We start from the raw sequence: 27,988 nt of genomic DNA on the forward strand, positions 1-27,988 counted from the left end.
GTTGGACATGGAGGTTTTGGAGGAGGACATCGTGGACATGGTCATCATGGTGTCATCGATGCTGTTGCTGTGGTTGCATGTGGAGGACCTCTTGCCACCGATGATGATGCAGTGGTTGGACAGGTGCCATGATTGCTGGTACTGCTCTAATGACTATTTTATAGGTTTATGAACTGTCCGCCGTAATGGTGCCTTCGGTCTTATAATGAGCATAAATAGTGCAGGACCAATGATAAGGTTAAGATAAGGTTGAACATGGAAAAAGGAAGTGGACCTTAAAGTGTAGAATTGTGTTTGCTCCTGTATGTCTTAGCCTGGTGAACCACTTCCCCTGCTGGACAACATTTTCATTCTGGCGGTTCAGTATTTTCAGTTTGTTTATTAGTTTTGCTGGGGCTCAAGTCTTTTTTAAGTGCTCTGATTCTATAGTGTAGCCTACTAGTGTGATAGGTTATATTTGTAATGTATTCATTATTCTGTATTTCTCTTGAAATGTATTTAAAACACTTTGAATTCTCTTTGTGTACAAACAGATGCACTTGTAGATGTCCGTTTTGCTGCCAAGTCGAAATGACAAAGATTCAACTGATCTAATAACAACAACAAGAAGAATGCAGTGCAAAATACAAGCTTATATGGATCCTGGTGGATCTCTATGGTGACACGGGTGTGGGTCGGATTCAGGATAGTTTTTTTTCCCTCGGATTTATGTATTGTGAATGATCTGATAAGTGATAACTACAGTATGTTGAGTATCTTAAATTATGTTTTGTTTATATAACAGCCTTGATGTACAGTTGATACTAAAAATAATTATAATCTAAAAGCATTGAATCAGTGAAATGAGTCCCTTTATGTGTCTTATGAAAAGAGTTCAAGGAGCACTTAACCCATTTTCACATTATGATTTGATCTTTAGGCTACTTAGCTTAAACAAATAATACAACATTGTATAGTTAGAAAACTCCATACTTAATCAGCACACTTTACCACAACCATTTTTGTTCAAGAACGGGCAGAGCGATGCAAAAGCTTATGTTGTCCTTATCTTAAAATATGAATTGGTCCTCGAACTAATCATCATTATCAGATTCTGTCCATTTCTGTCTACTCACATTGGTGGGCTATGGAGAATTCAGAAACCTGCCTGCCAATCACATAATCGATGGGAATTTCAAGATAATAGAAAGTACAACCTTTCTCTTCCTGGAAGGTTTGCATGCTAATAGAAGCCCTTGTACTTGAATGAAAAATAATAAGATTGGAAAATACAACTAGTGCACTGACCGAGAGAAAACAAGACCGTGAAGTTAGATTTTTTCACATGAAAGGAATGATACTGAACTGCTACTTGAATGATACTTAACTTTCTTAATATGTTAAGATTAACAATGAACAACTAATAACCTGCGACACAATAAGCAGTGCTTATTATTGAATTGAAAACTTTTGTTTTCCTGGCGTTTTTGGTAAATCGCCAGGAAAACTACGGAAACTAAAAGCCTATTATTTAATGCATAGAAAATATAGGCCTACATTAAGAAAGGGGAGAGTTTACTCTGTTTTTCCAGCAGAAAGGAAGTGAAGGATTATTATAAAAGAAAGACAGCAGGAACATCATGTCATGTAACTGATTCTTGCAGTTGAAGGGTCCATATTCATCAGTATAATATGGCTGGTGTGTGTGTGTGGTGGCATGGTTAGACCTTAATCTTTTCACAGTATTTAGATTTAGGCAAAGTCTTTTGAATAATTCACCATGTCGACTTAGTCTTTAGTCTTTGTCTTACTTCAACAAAATGAACACTGATGGTTTCCTATCTCCAATCTCCCGGTGAGTTCCCGTGGCAAACACCCATGAACCTAGTGTGCTGGGCACAGGTTATGGTATTTGAGCGTCAGGTTTATAGGCTATGCACGCCAAATTCCAAACGGTTACATTGTTGTTGTTTTCTGTTTCAAGTATTTCACCTTTTATATGCTCAGACAAATGCAACATTGCAGAATTACAGAAGTAAAAATGTTTCCATGACTCACGACTTCTGTCGTCTCTCTCTTCCTTATCTACTCATGGCATGGCAACATCACAGGAAATGTCTGACACAATGGCCTGGCTGCACAGACAAGCCACAATGATGTTCATTTTACTAAGAAATTACTGACATTTGTGGTCAACTGATGTAGTGTTGTTTCTCAAACATTTTCATGTCAAGGACCCCCAAATTGATACTGTATGTATCGGGCCACAGAACACCATTTGGAACCTGCCATAACTATTTTGGGCATGTAATAGCCCAAAAAGCATGTGACGTGACATGATGCATGAGCATGTAGATTGGCTATTTTTGCTGCATAACAAGATCATACATCACAAAATAGGGCTTAAATGATAATGCAATACTATTTGAATATATAGTTATTGCATTGTATAAATCTCAAATCTGAGCAGGGGCAGTGGCAAATAAAAACAAAGGTCCATCCTTAGGTATTTGATATTTAACATCTCTGATGTCAAATAAACATTTAAGGGCTTTTCATTTCATATACATGTTGGTGATGATTCTGTGACAGATTATACATTGATAAGTCACTCCCACCTTCCCCTTGTTTTTAATGCTTTCCACAGCTGGAAGTCAGTCAGTACAGTATGTACTAAAGTTGGATAAAAGTACTGCTGTTTTCACAGTTTTTGAGTGGTGCAACCACTCCAAGGAACAGCAATGTCCGTGTTCATGCCTTCACCTATGTGTCCGTGTGACGTTAATGAGCACGAGTATGACTATTAGTACCAGTAACAGAGAGAGAGAGAGTGCTGCACTGTTGCCTGAGAGAAAGAGAGAGAGAGGGGGGGGGGGGGGGGGGATTGCACCACTCAGTTCACACAGGTGTGATTTTCTTTCCCTTCCTAGTTTTAGTTTGTATCAAAGATGCGATTATAATCCATTTCTAATGGATGAAGCCTTGGCCTGGAAGAGAGGTCATCAGGTGGTCTCCAACCTTCTTAGAGTGTTTCAACCCTCAACCACTACACTCTCCAGTTGGTGGGTCGGCAGTGATTGGCCAAGTCACTGCCCCTCTCCTCCAGGCCTCCAACTATAGACGAATCAGCGGAGGGGCGCCCCGGGCGCAGCCATCACCGAGGCGAAACCAGCACCAGCTAAGGAATGTAAATGTAGTGGAGTAAAAAGTACAATATTTGTGTTTGAAATACAGTGGAGTGAAAGTATCAAAATAAAAGTATAGTACAGATACTAAAAAAGTATAAAATGGTAAATGGTGCATTTATATAGTGCGCCTTTATCCAAGGCGCTTTACATAGATTGTGCATTACATTCACCCATTCACACACACATTCATACACCGATGGCGGCGGAAACCATGCAAGGCACCAACCAGCACATCGGGAGCAATTAGGGGTTCAGTGTCTTGCTCAAGGACACTTCGACACTAACTCTGGGGGAGCATATATATATATATATATTGTGTGTGTGTGTGTGTGTGTGTGTGTGTGTGTGTGTGTGTGTGTGTGTGTGTGTGTGTGTGCGTGCGTGCGTGCGTGCGTGTGACTTACTTAAGTTTACACACTTTAATGCAATGCAAGTGCATAGTGCATGTAAAATGCCACTGGAGTAGCCACTCCAGTTTTAGAATCATATATTTAGTTACATGACATATCTGAGTTAATAGTTACCGAGTCTTCAGAGATCATTTCCCTGAGAAGAACGAGATAACTAATTCACTAAACAGACTCCTGGTACCTCATACGTCTCCATGGAGACGGACGTTTCCTCACCAATCTAGCCAATCAAAGCGCGAGCCGTCCCTCCGGGCCTATGGGATCGTAGACGGGTGCCGTCCTGGTGTCGTCCACGCCACTCCGATCTACAAGCTCACGGATCGTCGCCGAAGCAACGCGCGGTGAGTTTGTAGATCAGCTGGTTTGCGACGCGCGACACCGCCGCAAGGGGATGTATATATAATCGGGGTTTATGACGTGTAGCCACTAGTGCGTCACGGTGTAAAAAAGCTGGTCGGCGAGTCGCTACGGAGTCGGACGAAGCGGAACGGCAGAACAACTGGAGGAGGAGGAGAGGAAAAAAAGAGTACAGTTCAATATTATTACGGGGAAAAAACCCGACATAATTTGTGTCGGGAACCCGGTTGGTTCGCCCATCGGCCCGCCGGCTGGAGAGAACCTCAAGGGATTTTTAAAAGTTGAACGGGATTATTATGGCAGAAACAGCAGCTCTTTTTGTGGCTAACGGGAAAAGGCGAGAAGAGAGGCTTTTTAAAATTAGCTTGTTAGCCGTGCAGCTAACGTTATAGTATAGCAGGGCTCTTTAACCGTATAGGGGGGGCACCGCTCTCCTCTCTTCCGCTCGGCGGTGCGTCTTTCTCGGCTACGGAAGCGGGGGGGCTAAATAACAGCCACGACCCCTCAAGTTCCCAAAATACGTGTCCGGAATTACCATTTCCATTGACGTCCTCCCAAGAGCCCCGGAGTCTGTCGGTCTGTCTCCACACCACCACCACCATCATCATCACCACCCACTACTGGAGCCGGGGGTCAGCGACAGAAGCATGGCAGGAAATCCGAGGAGGGGCACCGGTCTCATCGGGCTGATGAAGGACGCCTTTCAGCCCCACCAGCAGCCCCTCCAGCCGCATCAACCTGCCGCCGTCGACAAGAAGATGGTGGAGAAATGCTGGAAGCTCATGGACAAGGTAATTGGTAAACACACCACCAGACAGACACCACGTCCACCTGTGTGTGTGTGTGTGTGTGTGTGTGTGCGTGCGCGCGCGCGCTGCATGATGCAGCTACAGTACGCATCTGTCTGCAGCTGTTGATTCCACGTCTAGAAACAGCGACATATGTGTGATGATGAGTCGTTTTTACACCGACGCGATGTCTGTCTAATATCTACCTGTCTGTCGCCAAGAGGAATAACATTCATAATACACAAACATGTGGTCATAGGTTGTTGAATAAGAATAGGCTATTGGACAATGGACATTCAATTGTTGTAGGTGGTAGGGGGATGCTGATCATCATATTCATTATAACTATAGCTCTAGTCTGTAATATTACGTGACTGAGTCTGGACTCTTGAGTACAGAGACAGAGGGGTCCTCCTGATTCTTGCATAGTCCAAGCTGTGGGAAAGCTTCTTCACCCATTTTCAACGTTGTCTTCATATAATTGGTCCTCACTTAATGCTCATATTAAAGATGGCACAATGTCTGTCTACTCACTCTGCATCAGTGCATCTCACGTGGGCTGTTACAAACAGCCCAGCTGTGGACCTTTCAGAAACCTGTCTACCGATGACATCATCAATGCTGGGAATATATCATCTATCTATCTATAAACAAATTGGTTAACCAGTAACCATTTAAGCACTTTGTCACACAACATAGTTCAAAAATAGGGAAACACAAAACAGATGTACTACCAAACCAAACTCACAATGTGTTGATGCCATACGTGAACAGAGCTTGTAGATCTGCTGTTTCCACTATTTTTTTACATTTTCGAAATGTTGTGAAAATCTTCGCCTATAATGAGTAAAATACGGATTGATTACTAAGCGATTATTACATTTTGATTAAATCGACTAGTTTAACTGTTGCATCTATTCACCCTATGTCAGCTGTTCACATGACACAAGGACAGTTAGTGGCTTGAGAGGTGGATCAGCCATCTGGGAACCGGAAGGTTTCCTGGTTTGGTTCCTGCTGGCATCGTGTCGAAGTGTCCTTGAGCAAAACCCCCAACTGCTCCCGATCAGCAGTTTGGTGCCTGTGGTTGCCTCTGAATGTAAATGATGCACAAGAATATAAATTGCTTGTATAAAGTGCTATTATAGAAAAAGAAAAGGCAGACGCCCGGGGCGAGTTGGTTTGGTAGAAAACGTATCAGTGTTAGCTTTGTGAGAACCCTGGACATAATCAGCTGGGTAATCAAAATAAGAAGCCCAATTATCCATGGTTGATCTAATGTAAACCGCTTTGTTGAAAGTGACGTTAAGGACTCGGATGATCCCGGTGAAGGCAAGTGGCTCGTCTTCATCCGGAGACAACAGCTCAACTTCTACCTTAATCTTCATCACTGCCTCTTCCAGGTCGGCACTGGACTTGGCAATATACTCTGGCTTCACATTATAAGTCGGCTCTTGTTGTAGTTTTCGGTACAGACATTCCTCCTTTTCCCACTTCGCCTCGGCTGTTGCTTAAACGGTTAAACCCAACCTTATTCCTAACCTTAACCTCAGTAAAACGATGCCTAAACCTAACCCTATTCCTAAACTTAACCCCAGTAAAACTATGCCTAACCCTAAACTTATTTCTAACCTTAATCTCAGTAAAACAAAATAAAGAATACAAGAACAGCCGCACCGAGCTGTCGGCGTGAGGTCGCTGGGGCGAGATGGCAAAGGGGCGAGATGACCTGCTACCAGACCATTTACCAATTTGATAGCATCTTTCACCGTTACAGCTGAAGTCAATGGTGACTGACTGACCTTTAGAGCAGTGGTTCCCACACTTTTTCATGTCAAGGACCCCGACATTGACACTTATTAGCCCGCGGACCCCCATAAGAGAACATTTTACGGCTTTAGCAGTGATTCTCAACCCGTTTTAATTTCAAGGACCCCCTGTTTGACATGCATTAGTCTACGGACCCCCCCCCCCCCATTCCATGGCATTTCTATCTCTGGGACGGTGGGTGGGACCCCCAATTTATATTGTAACTCGATGTTAATTTAACTCCGAGTGTACGGGTCCATTTGGTTCCATTTGTACACTCTCAGAGTTACAGACCCATAAGGGTCCATTTGGTTCCATTTGTACACTCTCAGCGTTACAGACCCATAAGGGTCCATGTGGTTCCATTTGTACACTCTCAGAGTTACAGACCCATAAGGTTCCATTTGTACACTCTCAGCGTTACAGACTCATGAGGTTCCATTTGGTTAATTGGTTCCAAACAATCATTTAGCTGGGGATGCCCTAGAAGCCTAGAACTACCTCAAGTTCCCCTGGAACCACTGCTTTTAGAGTTAAAATATGGGGCAGAAATTCACAGTGGAATTATTCTATACAGCTTTTACATCTTAGCGTAAATATCATTGTAATTGTAAATCAAAAAGTCATAGAAAAGAAAGAAATAAACATTCACACTTGTGAACAGGCCTCATGGGTTAATACTTAATACCCTTCTCTACGACATTACAAAATGTCCAGCACGTTTATACTTCTATACACTCTTTTAAAAGAGACTGCTTACAAAGAATTGTCCGATTTTGATAACCAAAATATAGGCTAAGGCTACTCAGTCATTCAGACAAAGACGAAGCAATGGTAATAGGCATAGCAACACTAATCCACAGCATGAACACGCATGGTCTGGGTTACACAAGGGTGAGCATATGTGAAAACAACAGCTGTTGTGGATATTTGCACGAAATTATGGTATAGCTAAAAAAAATCTGCTGATTGTCTCAAAATGCCAGATATCGATAAACCTGACCCCTGCACACCAAAGTCTCTTTGCCGAAAATAGCAGATCTACAAGCTCGCAACGCTGAGCTTGTGAGCTTGTAGACGTGCTATTTTCAGCAAATGTTCCCCCAGAATAGCGATGCTAGTGCTCAAGGGGTAAATATAAAATGAAAAAAAAAACCTTCCTATCACACAAAGATTTGGCGGATCCCCTGTAGTAACTCTGAGAACCACAAGGTGTCCCGTTGAAGACCCCTGCCTTAAATCATTGTGGACCCTCTTGACCCATTCAGGTGGTGCGCCTTTGCCAGAACCCCAAGGTGGCGCTGAAGAACAGTCCGCCCTATATCCTGGACCTGCTGCCCGACACCTACCAGCACCTGCGCACCATTCTGTCACGCTACGAGGGCAAGATGGAGATTCTTGGGGAGAATGAGTACTTTCGTGTTGTGATGGAAAACCTCACCAACAAGATCAAGCAGACCATGAGCCTCTTCAAGGAGGCCAAAGAGCGCATGTATGAGGAGAACTCCCAGCCCAGGTTGGTTGCGCTACAAGACAAAAGCATTCACCATTATTTGCTTTGTATACTTAGGCAGACGTGTGTGTATGCATGTGTGTGTCTGTTGCACAGGGGGGGGGGGGCACTTTGTCTATGTTAACAACCACACATGGATGTAGATTCTTGTGAATCAGATTTGAACCACATTCTTAGTTGATTTCTAAACATGTATCTAGATAGAGAGATGTATGTACGGTAGTCTGGACACACTGAAGCCTGATTTGATGTCACTCGCTGAGAAAAAAAAGAAGCAAATTGGCGATGTCTGAACACACTAATCGGATAATTTGCATAACGGTGTGCACTGTCAGTCCGAAAAGATCAGATTTGAAAAACAAATCACCTTTGCCGTCAGTCAGAAGAAAGCCTTTGATATGTTTTGTATATTGGGCTTCTGATTATTAGTGGTTCGATAGAGGGCCTCGCTCTACCACTAATAGCTACGGCCGTCCCCTAGTATCACTATAACATGTAACAGGTGTCAGACACATGCTCACAAATAAACACATTGTTTCGGGCAGGGTAGCCAAGCCATGCATGTTCCAGCAGTGAACCAGAAGACTAAAGTAAAACTAATTCATGTAGGATGACTTCTAAGCGACCTAGAAGGAATTTGGTTTACACTAATAACACTGAAGTAAAGTGGGAGGAGAGGAAAGGAAACCCATTTAAAAATGAATGGCAGTGTAAGTGATTTGTTTAAAAATAGATAGATTGAGAGCAGATGTGATATGATCCCTCATTTTAGGGTGCTGCTATATCGTGATCTTCTAGTAGCACCATTCTGAACTTGTTGCAGGTTCACAATGGATGTTTTGGGCAGGCCAGATAAAGTGTATTACAGTGGTGCAGTGTATGAGCTTTTCACTGTCTGCAATGGAGATAATATCACCATTTGGTGGCAATGTACTGTTTTGTAGACATGGACTAGAAATGAAGTATTAAGTTATTGCCCCAGTCCCCAGTACAGGTGTTCTTGTCTAGATCAACAGCAGTAGTATTATTATAATGGAGTCTATCACCACTCTTTTCACTTTTCAACCACACAATGACCCCAAAAACAGGAAGCACAGAAATGAGTCCAAGAACACAATTACCGGTAATGTTTTGCAATGAATGGCCGTTGCAGGTGTTGAGAAACACCTGGTCTGAAGTTTTTGCACAGAAACCAGATTCAGACGCAGTAGACTACACATTCACTCATTCATCAGCGCTAGATCATGTATAATTATGATGATTATTCACTCCTATTTTTTGATGGATGTACACATTTACTCATCCACCCAGTTAGAGCTCCAGTACACATACAGTATATACTATAGGGCCAGCAGCCCAGTGTTCCCTATTTTGTCGCTGTCGGTCAAAACATATACTACATATTCTAACTTTAGTTATTTGCCAACTACGAGATATCTCGTTTCTTTATATCAATATGAATTATGGCAACGGTTTGGCAACTTTTAGCCCTGGCCCTGTTGCTTGGCAACGACATGCTCACCACCACCACCCACACCAAACATGCGCGTGCATCCATAGAGTCCTGTTTTAATAACGGTCTTCTCTCACCGTTTTCTCTGAAAACTACGGTGCTGTCCGTGGTGTTGATCATCCATCCGAGGTTCAGAGGTCGCAGAATAGATATACGCGGTTCATTTGAGGTCATAATAGGCAAATATTCAGTGAAAATTGCAGATCTACAGTATAGTAGTGTTGATTGGCTCTTTTTGGCAAAGAGGTTTTTAGTTTAATTCTTCTTCCAAGAAATGTAGCGTATGAAATACATACCATGCTGAATCCAATATAATATTAGAAATGGGAATTAATTAGTAAACAAACAAAAATCTATTAATTTACACAAAGTATGCTCTCAAACTAATCTATCACTTCCAATCTAGTCTCAAATCTCTCAGCCGTCAACAGACCATATTGTAAGTTGATTATCAAATTGCACGGAATGCTTTCTAAAAAGGGTTTAATATGTATAACTCAATTGTGTCAAAAATATGTTTTGGTCTCACAGCTAAGGTGTCCTTAGAAAAACATTGAAGACTCCTGTTTAAGGGATTTCTTGTGCATTATGTTTTAATAAGTTTGAGCATGGGAGGAGTTTGCTCCTAACTGGCTGTGAAAATAGTCTTAACATATTGCACACATACCCAAGTTAACTTTTAGAGATGCTATTTATTTTATTATATAATTTAATTTGACTTGTTTACTTTATTTTGTGGTTTCTGTTACATTCTGAAGATGAGGCTTCTAAGAAATTGCCTTAGAAGTGACTAGATTTCCGATGTTGAGTGAGTGTACAGCAAAAAACAGGTGACAAAAACAGGTGTCATTTCCCCTTTCTTGTCTCAGAATGTGATTACTAAGCTGAAGCACATCCTTCCTGATTGCTGATTCAGATAGTTAGGCTATATTAGCCACTTCCGTATGCCAAGAGTCTTCATATAGCCCCTTTAAATCAGTGTGCCTGTGAACTGGGACCCAAAGCTGTGATCCTAGTTTACTGAGGCACTAACACTACACTGTCGCTCTGCATTAGATGGAAATGAGGTGTACTGTTCATCATACAACTGCTTTCTGTGGGAAGGATGGGAATTAAGGCACTATATACCACACTTTGTTAAAAAATATATAAATTAAAAGACTGGTGCACACAGTCACTACTAACACATTTTGAATAAACAAATTAAACATCCAATGGTTCAGGGCCACTGCGAATAGAAGTCAGTGTTTTGTTAAACATAAATAATACTTACAATGAAGAGATTGTGTTTTAGTCGTAAAAACGTCGGTGACCGTCTGGTCTTCTCCTGTGGAACTATCACTAAGTAAACACTCTGATGTACAAAAGTGTTATTGTTCTATTACTATATACCAAGTCCAAGGCATGTGTCATAAACTGTAATGAACCCTCCCTTGTTCCCATTACCATGCTGCCTGTGATTTCCAACTTGTACATAATGATATGATGAATATATATTGTACATCGTTCCACTTTGTGTCTGTGTGGTGATGGCTGCAGACATCAACCAATGATGGTTCAATGTACAACTCCATGTCAAGTCAAGCAACCTTTTTGCCAGGTGCTTCAAAAGCGCCTGGACTACATTTACTAACGACCGTGCTGACGGCCGTAGTCGTGGGGACGACCGTACTGGACATGTTTTCATCATGATTATTGGCTCCCTCTAAGCCACTTACATGTAAAACCCATAGTCTGAAACTCTGAATGGCATAAAATAAATAAAATACTCTGAACACTGCAACGTAAAGCTGCATTGGCTGCTGTGTAAGGGGTTTGTATGAGAACGCAAGTGAGAAGTGGAACACGAGTGGCAACAGAGAAGCTAATGTTGCACCTGGCAGTTATGTTTTTTACTGTCCAGGTCACTTACTTGTACATGAATATATCACAATAGTAGCCCCCCTCTAAAGAAAACACAAAAAAACACCCCCTCTAAAAAAACACGTTATTTTGTAACCAGGTGACAAAGAACTCTAGAACCTACAGTTCCTTGAATGTGCTTCACAGTGCTTGCCAGCCTTGCCTTGAACACAGCTGGAGTTAATTTAGGCCCCCGCCACACAAGAACGGGTCGGGCTGTTACCCGCACAAGTTTGTGTTTCTCTGTTCCTTGGTGTCATTGACTGCAGTGTTGGCTGTGTGTTCCATAGCATTGCCCTGCACTATTGTCCTGTGTTGTTGAATGGCTCTTCCTGTTTTACCTCTAACACATTTGAATTTACATTGACATGTTGTCGGTTGAGCCCGCCCACCTTGTGTAGGCAAAGCTTCAGTCTCCTTCGACAAGTATATGCCTGATTTATATTTGGTCACGCACTGAAAATACAAGCTTAGAATGTGCGTGGTGAGCTTGTGCATTGCTCCTATTTCCGGTGTGCAAAGACATGCTTTTATACACCATATTTGCAGGTTTAAACATTCCAATCACTCATTTATGTCAGGTGATGAATAAAACATGTAGCCCTCCTATCTGTGTAGTGATCAATGCGCAAGTATGAATCAGTGGTTCTCAAACATTTTCATGTCAAGGATTAGGCTCTATTACAGTATGCACGCAGACCACTGGGCCGAAAAAAAAGAGAAAAGAAAATGGGTAGTCAATGTCGGTCAGATCGGGCTGAAAACCTGCCCAAATTTGGAGTAATAATAGCTCATAGTTATGTCATTGACGACCGACATCATAGACTGCCAGTGCCTGGCAACATCTGAGATCTAGACTGTGGCCAGTGAGAGATCTGAGATCTGAGCCCTGTCTTGTTTTTTAAAAACATATCTCTCTCTCTCTCTCTCTCTTTCTCTCTTTCTCTCTCTCCCACCCCCCCCTCCCCCCCTTCCTGCCCCTTTACAGGCGGAATCTGACCAAGCTGTCTCTGATCTTCAGCCACATGCTGGCCGAGCTGAAAGCCATCTTCCCCAACGGCCTGTTCCAAGGAGACAACTTCCGGATCACCAAAGCCGATGCAGCGGAGTTCTGGAGAAGGTCATTCGGGGACAAGTGAGTTTCTTCACACTCGACTCCTCTCCAGTACACACGGCCACATTGCAAAGCGCTTTGGATAAACCTTGCGAACCAATGGTTTACACTGAGACAGAATGAACCTGCACTAAACAGTTGGAGGTGAAAATGAATGGCCTTCTACCATCACACTGTCGCTGCTGAATCAGCTTGATTCCCCAGCGCTGATTGCTGGTTGGGAGGGTTAATACCAGGTTATTACCAGCCAGGTTAATACCAGGTAATACAATAAGTTCTTTCAGCTGTCACACTGGTTAGCTCCAAAGGTATTAAATAAAGATGTGTTTGGTATAACTGATAGAAATGCGTGTGGAATCAAATTACATTTCATTTAGTTAATTAAAAAGTTTAAAAGGGAGATTTTGTCTGGAGTCAAGACAGTCATACTCACTTTTTAAACGAGAGCTAGTCTTTCATGATCAAGGTCTCTCCTTGAAACGGCGAAACAATGCATTGTTTACTAAGGCATGTGAAACACAGAGAGAAGTTCTTCATCCATGTGTTAGTTTAACTCTTCATATTCATGTTCAAATGGATCCACAATTTTGCACACTATCAGAATTGCAGTCTCATAAAGTCTCATTCTCTTTACACGAGAACACTGTCCATAGAAAACGGTACAATAAAGTATTGTTTGCGGGGATCCGTTTAGACGAGAACGGTGTCTTCACTCGACAAAGTGAAAACGCCTTCCGGAGTGGAAATATTTGAAAACGCTGATTTCTCCACCATGTAAACGGGGCAAAACGATGAATCCGCAAAACTTTTGACATCATGGCTCACGTGGGCTCACAACGCATTATGTTTATTACATTGAGGCAGAGCCGTAGGCCATATTTGGAGTTCCTATAATGAGCAAGCGCTCCCTCGCCCGCTTATCCTACGAATACAAATGTAGCGACTAGAGAGCCTCTGCATTGGTGAATGTAAACCATGGAACATGATGTAAACACAAGCCTTCAAGTACGATGCTTGCCTGGTCTTCTATCTGGTGTCAGTGCATCACCGCCACTTAGCGACCTGGCATGCACACTACAGCGTGTTCACTAAGTGTGCGTCTATGTGTAAAAGGCGAATTGAAAATGAGAACGCAGCGGGACTTTGCCGTTTTATCTGTTTTTTTTTGTTTCAAAACCTTTTCAAAATAACATTCCCAAAAAAGAAAATATTTTATGAATGGAAAAACAAATTCAATGACTTTTCCCCACCCAGTAATTTCATGAAGAAATCAAAGAAATTCTAAGACATTCCATAAATTAGAAACAAAATGTTTAAAAAGTAGTGAAAATAGCCGATCTACGAGCTCGCGTTGTGAGCTTGTAGATCTTCCGTTTTCACTAGTTTGGGTCTAATGTCTCATGTCCCCTGCAGGACCATAGTACCGTGGAGGTCCTTCAGGCAGGCTCTCCATGAGTTCCACCCCATCAGCTCTGGACTGGAGGCCATGGCCCTCAAGTCCACCATCGACCTCACCTGCAACGATTACATCTCTGTGTTTGAGTTTGACATCTTCACCAGGCTCTTCCAGGTAAGGCCAACGTTTTATTTATATATATATATATATATTTATATATATATTATATATAAAATCACTATCAAGTATGCTACTGGTCATTTTAAGCAGCCGGTTCACTTCGATTGTGTCTAAACGAATATACATGCTGTGTCCTTTTGGTGTATTTCCCAACATGACATTTACTCTCTCTGCCACCCATATATTCTTAGCTAAAAAAGGGTCTAGTCATACCACTGCGTGGGTAGTTAATTTCAGTCATGGCTACCGTTTCTTTTCCTTTATTCCACAGGGACATGGCTCGGTCATTATTGAGGGTGTGGTGGCTGGAACTCTTCCAGAGGGTTCCCTTAGTGGGATGTAAAACCGAAATAACGTCCTTGGGTTAGCCGTAGGAGGGAAATAAGCAGGAAACATATGGATTTAGTTGAAGGAATATTGTTTTTAAGCATAGTTTAACTCAACAGAGTCGAGACATGGTTTAGCTCTGATGGCTAAGCAAGAACACCCCGTGATGAGTCAGAGAGATGGCAGTGTCCATATCTCAGGTTTATTATCCATTCATCAGTAGGGCTGCAACTAGCGATTACTTTCTCAGCGATTATGCTATCGATAAATCTTTCAATTAATCGAGATTAATTGAAATCTAAAAATGTATCGTTGCTGACTTGCTGTGTGTGTGTGTGTGTGTGTGGGGTGCAGCCATGGTCATCTCTATTAAGGAACTGGAACAGCCTGGCAGTGACACACTCAGGCTACATGGCTTTCCTCACCTACGACGAGGTCAAGGCCCGACTGCAAAGGTTCATTCATAAGCCTGGCAGGTGAGACAGACACACACACACACACACACACACACACACACACACACACACACACACACACCTACAGTAAACATGGGCACACAGTATAACCAGTAAGATGCCTGAGGGCGAGAAGCGACCTCGACCGCATCTGCCTGGGTGACGGCAGACTGCATGGCTGGCACTTTGTCATGGGGGTGGAATGTCAACATATGGAATGAATTCTGTATAGGCCATATATGGAGCGTGTCTTCAGTGTACAGGGTTTGATGAGGTTAGATCAGCATATGGAATATCAGAACTGGTCAGCTCCATATATGAAGATCTAAGGGTGGCACCTGGGGCAGTGTCTTGAGTGTACAGGGTTTGATGAGGGCCGAAGTAGGGCTGGGCCTTAATTTTCGGGCCTGTTGAGAACTAGTTTTGGCCGGCTGCCGGGCATAGCTGCACTAATAATAACTTTGAGGTAGGCCCGTCTAGAGTTTGAATGGACAGGTATCAGTCAAAAGGGAGACATCGAAGAGGAAGGATGGATGGGAAAGGATCAACATGTCAGAACAGGTCGGCTCCATATATGGAGATGTAAGGGTTTAGGTTTACTGGCGGTGGGCGTGCCGCCATTCCCCCCCTCTACTTTCACACGAGTAACGTGCCCAAATCAAATGGCTACTACTTTGCATAACAACAGGATTAACTGTTTACGTGCGACGCGTCGTGGTATCACTATTACACCCCTGCTTGGGACTAAATTAATGTATCCCTCTACAACGGCATTACGGTCATCCTTTCCCCCCCAAACCGTTCTTCCTCCTGACCATATATATGATCACGACTACTGAGGCTTGATTTCTGGTTATACGAACGCAGTCCGTGTTGTTGTCGGCTTTAGGCCTAATTGTTACATTGTGTTACTACAAACTCGCTACAAAATTGCATGTCTTTGGTGCTAAAAATGTATTCTCAAAAGTCATCTTGTGGCGAGTGGCCTTGAATTACACACTGGTTAAAGGATCATACTGGTGGTCTGGCATGTTTAGCACATTGACTACTATGACTCACAATATACTGACTGCTTTCCAATGCATATGTAGTTTCTCAGAAACTCACTTTATTCATTTTTTGTCAAAGTTATGCCATCATTGATGGTTTCTTTTAATGCAGTTGAAAGCCCTGATTCAAGTCTTGCAAAAAAAATACAGTACTCCTTGGAGTAAAGATAGTTCGACTAACACAATTCAAATTACTTTTTGCCTTTTTGATAATTATTGTCACCCAGGCTAACGTTGTACTAGGTGCCCAGACCGCACCTAGTACAACGTTGGTGCAGTTATCATCTTTATATATTTTCTTAATGAAATACAACAGCTAAATATGGTAATTACTAATTAGGCTATTCCAAGTTCTAAAACACTATGCTAACATGGAGGGCCATTTAAGGCAGTGGTTCTCCAAAGTGTCCTTGAGAGTCTCCAGGAGGTCCTCAGCTAAATGATAGTTAGGAACCATTTGGTTCCTTTAGTACAGAGGTTCCCAACCACTGGTACCACTTGTACTGGTACCCCTCTGGTGGCACACAGAGGAGTCACACGAAAAAGGAGGAAAAAAGACAAAAGTGGAATGAAATATTTATATTATTACAGGTAGATAGATGGATCTCTATTGTCATTGTAACATGTACAACGGAATTAATTAGTTCTTCTGACCAAGCGATTGGTTGAAATAGGCTATCCAGCCATGCTGAAATGGGCATGACAAGCACACCTAGCTGCTAATAGAAGATTTGAGAATGGATTAATCACGTTAGAATTTAGATATATCATCAGTTGTGCTGATTAGTGATTAGACTGAGTTTTGTTAGAGCAGCAGCATTATTGGCTTAGGGGGGGAAAAAGGGGGTTATTTATTATGGTGGTACATGGAGAGCCATATATTTGCTTAGGTGGTACTTTAGTATAAAACGGTTTGGAACCAGTGCTTTAGTACACTCAGAATTATAGGGGTCATAGCATGCATGGCATCGGCCTGAAAAAATAATATAATTCAGCTGTTGAAAGCCTTTTGTCTTCTGTGGGAAGCCTCTCAGAAACCCACCTTTTCTGTAAAATACACTGTTTGGCCAGAAACTTCAATATTTTGACCAGACAGAGAAACTTTGATTCAACGGCAGCAAAACTATATTATTTTATTACATGTTTATAAATCAGTAGACATCAAAAACCCGGCATATGGCGAAATACCGGTGTACATAGTCCCTGGTGGAGCATTGTAGAGAACTCACTAATGCTATGGCCTGGAGCTATGGGGGTCTGTGGCCTAATGAATACCAAGCTGGGGGTCAAACTCTGGTCCGCTGTGTGTGAGCAGTAAGCATGGTTTGTGCTCTCGTGTCTTTCCCAGCTATATCTTCAGGCTGAGCTGTACGCGGCTCGGCCAGTGGGCCATCGGCTACGTGACTGCAGACGGGAACATCCTGCAGACCATCCCTCATAACAAGCCCCTGTTCCAAGCCCTCATCGATGGCTACCGGGAGGGATTGTAAGTATCTCTATATATTTATTTATGTATTTTCCCTTTTTTAAGGATAAGTATGCATTGACTTCCCTGTGCAGAAGTCACATACTGTAGCATTGTATTGTTTTCCATTACTGTACATTGGACTGGTGTTGACATATTGGTGAGAGGTGTTTGTGTTTTCCTCAGTTACTTGTTCCCAGATGGACGTGCTCAGAATCCAGACCTGACGGGCCTGTGTGAGCCCTCGCCCCAAGACCACATCAAAGTTACTCAGGTACGCACAGAATTCTAGTTATCTCCATCCATTTCCACTCCAGAAGTTTGGTTCCTCTGTCACGATTTTATTTCTGTTCCCACCAAGTAGATTTGTTGATCCTAGAAGACGATGGCAAAACGGTAGAGTAGCAATCGTCTCATGATGCACAGAAACACAATGAAATAAACGCAAGATTAGTGGCTAGCTTAAAGCTAGCTTTTAAAGCTTTTAAACTATATCACATGAGAGGGAGTGCTGTTATACTTTATAAATGAATGGCCTCGAAGGACATTTGAAACACAAAACTCCTGTCACTGTAGGAATAAGCCCAAACCACACCAAAGCGACTACTGTACATACAACTACATGGAACTTCTCGCAAACCATGATCCCCAATGGCAGTTGCAAGGAGTTGCATTGGTGTGACATGCCTTAAAACTGTTTTGTTTCAAGGAGTTGCGACTAGTAGCAAGGAGTCTCAACTGGTGCGGTTTGGGCTTTAGTTGCGCTCAAACCATTTGATGTGGCAGGTTAATCAGCGGAAGTGAAAATGTGTTCCGTGCGGCCGGCAGCGTGGAAAACGTTGACGCATGGTTGTCTTTCCCGTGCACAGGAGCAGTACGAGTTGTACTGCGAGATGGGCTCCACATTCCAGCTGTGCAAGATCTGCGCCGAGAACGACAAGGACGTCAAGATCGAGCCCTGCAGTCACCTCATGTGTACCTCCTGTCTAACCGCCTGGCAGGTCAGACACACGTCCTATAGATCCTGTCCTGTATAGTTCCACCTCCTGTCTAACCGCCTGGCAGGTCAGACACACGTCCTACTGTATATATCCTGTCCTGTATAGTTCCACCTCCTGTCTAACCGCCTGGCAGGTCAGACACACGTCCTCCTATATATCCTGTCCTGTATAGTTCCACATCCTGTCTAACCGCCTGGCAGGTCAGACACACGTCCTATATATGCTGTCCTGTATAGTTCCACCTCCGCACAGGTGCGATTTTTTTTGGTTAAAACAAAACGTTTGTTTAAAAGGTTAAAGCTCTGTAATTCTGATAGTAATCATTGCTATTGAGTTATTGTTCAGTTACTGTCTCTTCAGCTCTTAAATAAAGGAAATAGGGAATAAAGGATAAAGGAAATTCATTTTCAGGCGGGTTACCAATTTCATCCAATCTGAATAACACATTTATCATCTTCAATTTCCCAGTTACAATTTTGTCTGCTCATTTCTTGTTTAACCACTTCCGATTTCACATGTTTATCCTGTTGTATCATTCATGATGGATGAAATCAGTATCCCGACCCGGAAATGTATTTTCTGTTGACTAAAGGGATGAGGAGACCCCTGTTACTGAAAAACTCTAGTCTAGTCTATACCAATGATTACTATGGCAATATAGTATATAATATATAAGAATATCACAGCGTCTTTTATATCTCAACCGTGAATTTAAATAACTGCATGTAATTACGGGTGGACTAGAGTGAAAATTGAGTGATTGTGATTGTTGTTATTTGTCTCAGCCTATAGCGTTGACGTTCTACATATATTAATTATGTGTGGCTAAAGAAATGAGTGTTGAACATAAAGAAATCTGTTGTTGGAACCCATAACGGAAGCAATGTCCTCATGCCAATTGGCCAATCTCACAATGCTTCGAGATGCGTTGTGAGCTCGTAGATCATCCATTCTTTGCAGAGTGCTCATCGCTGTTTTGCCTAATGTTCATCCACTTTTGCCTTTTGGCTTATTCTGTGGTTAACAAGCTTTGTGGTTCTCAGGAGTCTGAGGGCCAGGGCTGTCCGTTCTGCCGCTGCGAGATCAAAGGCACGGAGCCCATCGTGGTGGACCCCTTCCACCCCAAGGTCAGCGGGGTCTCCTTCGCCGGCTTCCAGGGGCCTTGCAGGGTCCCAGAGGCCACCGGCGGCAACGTGTCCCCGGGCAACGAGGACGAGGAGGACGACGACCAGAGCCTGATGATGAGCCACTTGGCCGGCGTCAAGGTACAGTACCGTACAGTACCATACAGAGGACATGAATACCAAAGGTACAGTACCATACAGAGGACATGAATACCACAGGTACAGTATACCATACAGAGGACATGAATACCAAAGCATCTTTTATGCTCCCTCGTACGACAGTGTTGTGCGCTGGAAATGACCGATTTACGGTATAAGCTCACAACACGGAGCCAATGTGGCGCTTTGTGTTGTCAGCTTTTTGGTAAAGATATTTTGTCTAGAGGGGGGACGGACAATATGATCATAAATCAGTCTACATGGCTTTCATGCAAGTCCCTTCTTCAAATGGTAATCAATCGTGTGTGTGTGTGTGTGTGTGTGTGTGTGCGCGTGTGTGCAGGTGGAGCGCCCACCCTCTCCAGTGTCACCGCTTCCTCCGGTACCCCCTCGCTTGGACCTGCTGCAGCCGAGACCGCCCAGCAACTCTGCTGCCTTGGCCCAGGGAGCCACACCCAAGGTCAGAGGTTACATTGTGTTTGTGTCTTTATTTTTTCCCCCTTAGTATAAGGTTATTATAGTTTTGAGTTTGAGTTTCTGTTGTGATTTCATTTTTGACTTTGTTTTCAGTTTAGTGTAGTTTAGGTTTGGTGGTTTGGTTCTTATTTTGTGATTCCAGCTAACTTCCAGCTAACTTTACTTTTTTTTTATTGTAGTTTTTTCATTAGTTTTATTTAACTACAGTAACTCCCCCACAGATCCCAGCGCCTCACAGGGACAAACCACTACCTCTGCCCCCCGCCCTGAGAGAACTGCCCCCTCCGCCCCCCCCGGAGCGCCCGTCGCCGCTGCCCGGTCAGGACGGCAGGCTCCAGAGGAGACCCCTCCCCTCCACCCCAGACCAGCCCAGCTGGGCCTCCAACTACATGGTCCCCCGGCCGGCGACCAAGGCCGTGGGGGCCGCCATGGGCCCCGGCCCTCAGAGCAACGGAGCTTGCAGCGAAGCGGGCAAGCTCCCAGTGGCCACCAACGCCGTCTACTGCCTGACCGCGAGGTAGGCCGTAGTACTGTAAATCCTACTGTAAATGTAAGAGTCTATCGTTCTGTCTGAACGACAGACCGAGGATTCGCGCCACGTTTCGAGCTTGTGGAACTGCTACGTTTGATGCTTTTGTATGACTAGTATGATCAATTGGGGTGTTCATTTAAAGAAAAAGAACATGGAATGGTGGCGCAGTTGGAAGCGCTGTTGCCTCACAGCTACTAAGGTCACGGGTTCAATTCCCCTGGCGGGAATCGAACCCTTGTCAGGTCGATACAGTATGAAGCGGCCTGCTCACTCCTCATGCATTGAAGGAAGCATGAGCTTAACCGTGGCTCTCCCCAGGTTGGCAGAGGGACAGCAAGCACCCAGCATTACAGCTTAGGCAATTTGGCACCGGGTGAAAAAAGGGATTACAAACATTGTGGGATAAAAATGTAGGGGGGTAAAAAAAAAAAAAAAGGGAATGTGGAGATAAGAGGTTTCTGCAGACACAGCAACGTTATGAAAAACAAAAATAAAACCTGTAGATACAAGGTTCGTGCCCGACAGCAATGATATGCATGCTGAGTCAGCAGGACAGGTCAGCGTTGGGTTTAATTTCATGTGCAGGCCCCCGGGCCTGCTCCAGCTGGGTTTACTGACAGCTTGTGTGTTCATGTGCAGGTCCCTGCCTGCTCCAGCTGGGTTTACTGACAGCTTGTGTGTTCATGTGCAGGTCCCTGCCTGCCCCAGCTGGGTTTACTTGAACAAATCTTGAAAATCTTCTAAATCCTCCAGTTTTCTGAAATAAATATTTTCACGATTTTTTTCAAAAATAGCAGACCTACAAGCTCGTAGCGCGCCACTCGGTGGCGCGCTATGAGCTTGTAGATCTGCTATTGTTCAATAGCTAAATTATAACATAATAGTTTAAAACACCAAAAGGGGTTCCCGCCCAACATGGTTGCTTAACCCAATGATGACCAGATTCTAGTGTCTTCTAAATCATGACAGTTGTCCGACAAACCTATGTTTCTATGTCGGTGGTTCTCACACTACTTCATGTCAAGGACCCCAAATATTATGTATTTGGCTGCCGGACCCCCATCTGAAAACATGTTGTTTCAGGGACCCCCCCAGAAGAAAAGATTTTAGTTAAAAACACTTGCTGTGTAAAGAATAATATATTCAAAGATTTACACACATTCTCACGATAAAAAAAACAAAAAGCCACGCTACGAGCTTGTAGATCTGCTATTTTTCAACAGCTAAAGTTTCAAATAATGGTTAATGTGGTTAAAAAGCTATAAGGTGACACCGATGCGTTCCAGGTCTTGATGGGTGTAATGACGGTGTGTGTGTGTGTGTGTGTGTGTGTGTGTGTTCACGTGCAGGTCCCTGGCTGCTCCAGGGACGTCGTCCGGCGCCGACAAGGCTGTCCTGGAGTCCGAGGAGAACGAGTACATGAGCCCCACCTCTCTGCCGGCGAATGGGGCTCCCTGGGTGCTAGCGGGGGCCCTGGTTCCCCCACCGCCAGCCCAGGCCAACCACCACAATGACATAGGGTAAGACCTGTGTACACCTTGGCTATCCTTATGTCTAAATCACTATGAGCACTCTGGTGCCTGCCTACAGCATGAACTGTTCGCTCAATCAAAAAACGAGGACGGTTGCACTCAGAAATGAAAGACAATTTGATGTGTTTTGTTGTGTGACCGACGTTTCAGCTATTACTGATGAAGGCTGGATAGCTGAATTGTCTCGCCTTTCCTGAGGCATGGAAAAATAAAACGACAATCATTGTTTTACTTTTATTTCTTCTTGTTTTTGAAGTATCGCCTTATGTCAAGGACCTCCACATTCATATAATCTACTATTTTCTTTCCATCTATAATAACATGCCCAAAATAATGATTACTAATAAATTATATTATTATTAGATAATTATTTGATAATTTCAAATTATCATAACATTTTTTATTCAATCATTTGGTTCGATAAATGGTTGCACCCCTCCTAGACTCATGGCATAGTTGACATTTCTGCCCACACTCTTGAAGTCAGATTAGTAAGAATCAGTGTTGCAGAACAATGCAACCATTCTATTATGTACTCCTAATACTGTACTGTGGAAACTGGAAAGTACAGCATGCACGTGCAATCATATACTATCATGTGTTCCTTATATACAGCATGTGTTACATTAGACCACGGAGGCCTGCGTTTTCAAACGGAAACATACATTTTGGGAATCCAGCGTCTCCTTTTACCATTAAATAATGTCATTGGGTATTTGGATCCTGACCAGCAGAGGGTGCTGCCGGCTTGTGTTTTTTTCAATAGGCTGGATTCATTCTTCTACTAGCTATTTTAGCTTCCTTTTCTGTTCTTTTTTTGAACCCATTCTGACCCATTCTATGTCGTTCTTCGATTTTTCAAAAATAGCAGACCTACAAGCTCATAGCGCGCGCTATGAGCACCTTGGATAAAGGCGCTATATAAATGCACCATTTACCATTTTACTCTGAGAGAGTAAAAAATAAAACCCTGAGTAATGAAGATTTGTACAGCAGAGGTTGGGATTCCAGGGGACTCTGAGGGGTCCTTGAAATTCAAAAAAAGGTTGATACTCAAGTGTGTGTGTGTGTGTGTGTGTGTGTGTGTGTGTGTGTGCGCGCGCATCCCTCCTCCCAGCAGTGTGGCGTGTGACGATGATGACTTTGAGGACCCCCAGGTGTATGAGTCCATGTGTAACATCCAGGCCCAGGCTGGAGGAGCAGACTGTGTCCCAGCGCTGCAGCCTTCTGACCCAGGTAACACACACACACACACACACTTTAAGAATTTATTTATGTCCACACAAAAGGACACAAACATTATGGGTGCAGTTATGTTACAATCGCAAGCCTATGACACATGTTTGGAATCATGATACAGCAAGAATGTCACTCAGCAGCGTCTCTGATAGCCATATTCGTTCACACGACGGTGCTAAATGGTGCATTTATATAGCGCTTCTATCCAAAGGGCTTTACATAGACTGTGCATTACATTCACCCATTCATACACCGGTTGCGGAGGAAACCATGCAAGACACCAACCTGCACATCAGGAGCAATTAGGGGCTCAGAGTCTTGCTTAAGTGAAGCAGCACTATACAGACTGACTGCTTGTGTTCATGTTGTAGTGTGGCAACGGTCTATGCCTCATTCAGCCAAATGGAAGTAGTGATCAATATAAACAATTATAAATACAAGTATCCAGGTTTTTTTCAGTAATAATGAATCATTTTCAGTTGTTTTAAAGTAAATACAAATTCCACAAAGGTGAAAGGACCAGTTTAGAGTTTAGACACAGATTTTTATGTCATGTTTTGTGTTTCTCTCAGAGCATCACGTGGTGGTGACCCAGGACAGTGTGGAGCAGAAGGACTTTGAGGATGTGTACGAGTATGACTACCCCAGGCCCCAGGGACTCCCAGCAGCCGACTATGCCAGGCCCCAGGGATCCCCAGCAGCCGACTATGCCAGGCCCCAGGGACCCCCAGCCGCCTGCCCAGCAGCCGACTATGCCAGGCCCCAGGGACACCCAACCGCCTGCCCATCAGCCGACTATGCCAGGCCCCAGGGACCCCCAACCGCCTGCCCAGCAGCCGACTATGCCAGGCCCCAGGGACCCCCAACCGCCTGCCCAGCAGCCGACTATGCCAGGCCCCAGGGACCCCCAACCGCCTGCCCAGCAGCTGACTATGCCAGGCCCCAGGGACACCCAACCGCCTGCCCATCAGCCGACTATGCCAGGCCCCAGGGACCCCCAGCCGCCTGCCCAGCAGCCGACTATGCCAGGCCCCAGGGACCCCCAACCGCCTGCCCATCAGCCGACTATGCCAGGCCCCAGGGACCCCCAACCGCCTGCCCAGCAGCCGACTATGCCAGGCCCCAGGGACCCCCAACCGCCTGCCCATCAGCCGACTATGCCAGGCCCCAGGGACCCCCAGCCGCCTGCCCAGCAGCCGACTATGCCAGGCCCCCAGCCCCCGCTAGACGCACCATGTCGGATGCCACCGGCACCTCTGCAGCCTTCGGTGGTCTCTGCATGGACGCTCCCTCCACAATAGAGGCCTGTACGTTTCTCAGTGGATCTTGTTGGGCCTATTTGGTCTAGGCTCGTCTTCAGTTTCAATTTGTATTTATTTATTAATCAGCCATCAAAACACAGTTGCTGCAGGTAGTTTGGTAGAATTGACGGCTGAGGAGTTTGTCCAGAAGCAAACAAACACAACACAACACAGCAGAAAACAGCTTGCGAACTAAGGGCTCCATTTTCGTTCGAGCATTCTAAATACATAATTTGGCGATTTAGCAGTGGGGAAGGGGTGTTCCCCCACTAAAGTTGGTATTTTGGTTACCTGTCTAAATCCCTAAAACACCTCCGTTACCCGTTACATTATGCATGGTTACAATAATTAAACCCATCACCGTGCCACATGCCATTGCCTTTAAGAGATCCCTTATCCGTTGCCTGTTCTGCCTAGTTCTATATTGCTTCATAGCCTTATGGAAGAGTGACGTGTTGCTGCCTTGCGGTCAACACATCACTGGAGCCCTAAACGCCCTATTTTCACCCCTTATCCCTAAACTTCTTTGTCTTTTTTACAATAAAAAAACATAAAATATTCAAATAGCCGAACTATATCAACACGTAGCTTGTAGACCGTGAAAATAGTAAAATAAATGAGTTTAGGGATAAGGGGTTTAGCACCGGCGAAAATAGCGCCCCAAGTCTGTGGATTTAGCTTAGCTTTGTGATCTACACATTTTATACAATGGACATAATTGAACATAATTTTTCACTAACCATAAAAAAAACGTGAAACCTCACTCAGAAATGTAGCTATTTTAGAATTCCAACTTTGATACTACTCTGAAAATATGACGGGCCTCTCTCTTTCTCTCCGTCCCCAGCCATGTTCGCAACAGGACCAGACCCTGATCGCCCTCCCAAGCCTCTCCCGCGGCGCGTAAACTCTGACCGGCGACCCCGGCCGTTCAGCCCCCCCGAGTCCCGCGGCCCCTCGCCCGCCGCTGGCCTCTTCACTCGCTCCTCCTCTTCTTCCGGACCCTCCTCCTCTGCGTCCTCGGGCCCCATCCCAGGAGGCCTGGCCATCAGCGGGGAGATAGAATGTCTGATGTCCCAGGGCTACTCCTTCCAGGACATCCAGAAAGCCCTGATGATCGCCCAGAACAACCTGGAGACGGCCAAGAACATCCTGCGCGAGTTTGTCTCCATCCCCTCCACGGCACACATCCTCACATAGCAGCCCCTGCGCTGCCTTCCCACCTATCTGCTGTCATCCTCTCCTCTCTCTCTCTCTCTCTCTCTCCCAGCTCTACACACTGTGCCATTATAATGGATAGCATTTATCTAAGCACTTTCCTCGAAGGTCCACGAGTACTCGCCAAGAGAGCTTGACTTTTTTTATTGGCGAGGAAATGGCGTGTCTTAAGGGAGAAGGAAAGCTTTTTAATGTGACCTCTGTGTTAGCCAAGCTTTGACCCCCACGCAGTTGTTCCTATGTGCTTTACTGCAGGTCTGCTGGTACAGTGGCAAACCGTTTCCCCCTCGTCTGAGAGCAGTGTCTTTATGAAGCTTGTCTTGAAGCTTTGGTGACTTAAATCAGTAGAAGCAGGGACTTATAAAACGCTGTTGACTGGATAGCTGATTTGATCATCCTGGCAGCTGTTTTAGTTATGTGCAAGTGGTTCCCAAACATTTGTTAGTTTCAAGGACCCCCATAACTCTGAGAGCATACAAATGGAACCAAATGGATCCAGAAGGCTCCATTTGGTTCCATTCGCATGCTCTCTGAGTTACAGACCTGTAAGGGTTCAGTTGAAAACCCCCTCGAGAAAACCCTTAGGGTCCCTGGACCACCACTTTTAGAACCACTGTTTTTTGTGTGTAAACAGGCTTTTGATGAATCGTGGTGTACAAATAATGTAGCTTCACAAGTTAAGTTACGGTTAGCAGTTGATTGTGTGGGCCGCGCTAACGCTGATGACTGTGAATAGTGAAGTGGCATTGCAGTATTACAGGGCTCCGTGTCGTATGTACGTCTCACCGTAGCTTGCTCAGTCCACATGAAGTGGGGGTGTGTTGACAAGTTGAACACAGCCTCCAACATTCGCTTGTTAACTGGTTCAATGATGGTGACGTTCTCTCTCTCGTAAACAGAACCGTAATGTGTAAGTACTCTGAGAATGTGTTCATCGTAGCGCTAACAATTGTCTGGTTATTGTTTTTTCCTCATGAATTATTTGTTATTATGATTTTAATACCACCGTTCATAGTGGTTTCATGGTTAAGCCTGTTTTATTCTGTGAATAGCTTATATATTATTATATTATGTTCTAGTTTGTTACTAAAGAATAAGAGGACTTTATGCCCGTTGGAAATCTTCTCTCTGGGTATCCATGTTTATGTCATTCGCTTTCAGATGGCGTTACGTTCGACCCTAGAATGCAGCTTCTTCAGGTTATTATTGAGTCATTTTAAACGGGATTGCGCTTTGTTTGAACCCAAAACCCAAACCGACTGAGGTTCTAAACCCCAGGGACTCAGGTACTGAAAAACGTCTAAAGACTGAGGAGTGTGCAGTGATAAGCCGGCTGATTATGAGTCGATGGGCGACTCTACTAAATGTAGAGCGGCCGTGTCAAAAGCATTTAGACGAGGTTTGGTTGGTTGACTAGATCAGTGGTTCTCAAACCTTTGTTTTATTTCATGGACCCCCATAACTCTGAGAGTGTACAAAATGGTACCAAATGGACCCGTATGGGTTGCCTTAACCAGGAAGGAGCTGCTTTAACCCATTCTGACCTGAGATCAGATTCATACGAGGTTTCCACTGGACACACACTGGTCTGATTAACCCCATTCTGACCCGAGATCAGATTTAAAAAAATAGCAGACCTACAAGATCGATTTTTCAAAAATAGCAGACCTACAAGCTCGTAGCGTGCCACTCGGTGGCGCGCTATGAGCTTGTAGATCTGCTATTTTTCAATAGCTAAAGCATAACATGATGCCAACACCAAAATGGGTTCCCGGTCAGAATGGGTTAACTTTAGGCTTCAAATTCCTTTTTTCTAAATGAACATGAATTGAACACTGAATAATGCACAAAGAAAAGAAAATGGACAAACCGTCGTTTCCTCACTAGTGTGAGAGACGGCTTCAGTGGTCATTATTTCACACAACATTACTGAGAACATATTATTTCTCTACAATCTCAA

General features: G+C 44.1%; 1 protein-coding gene across 2 annotated transcripts; it reads left to right on the forward strand.

Annotated features, from left to right (window-relative positions):
- The first annotated feature begins 4,065 nt into the window (after positions 1-4,065).
- LOC308326626 (E3 ubiquitin-protein ligase CBL-like) lies at positions 4,066-27,663 on the forward strand. 2 transcript variants are annotated; one of them, XM_080779591.1, is made up of 15 exons: positions 4,066-4,725; positions 7,800-8,047; positions 12,448-12,594; positions 13,987-14,143; positions 14,831-14,952; positions 17,329-17,466; positions 17,632-17,719; positions 18,315-18,446; positions 19,490-19,711; positions 20,073-20,189; positions 20,428-20,723; positions 22,088-22,258; positions 23,388-23,506; positions 24,082-24,816; positions 25,658-27,663. In XM_080779591.1, the coding sequence occupies exons 1-15, from the start codon at positions 4,582-4,584 to the stop codon at positions 26,008-26,010; spliced, it is 3,189 nt and encodes a 1,062-aa protein (XP_080635717.1). In that variant the 5' UTR covers positions 4,066-4,581; the 3' UTR covers positions 26,011-27,663. The 2 variants fall into 2 exon arrangements, with proteins under 2 accessions (XP_080635717.1, XP_080635718.1); XM_080779592.1 differs by having other exon boundaries at positions 23,391-23,506.
- Positions 27,664-27,988: the final 325 nt, after the last annotated feature.

Source organism: Protomyctophum bolini (genome assembly GCF_963924005.1).
Source record: "Protomyctophum bolini genome assembly, chromosome: 13".
Lineage (NCBI taxonomy): Eukaryota > Metazoa > Chordata > Actinopteri > Myctophiformes > Myctophidae > Protomyctophum > Protomyctophum bolini.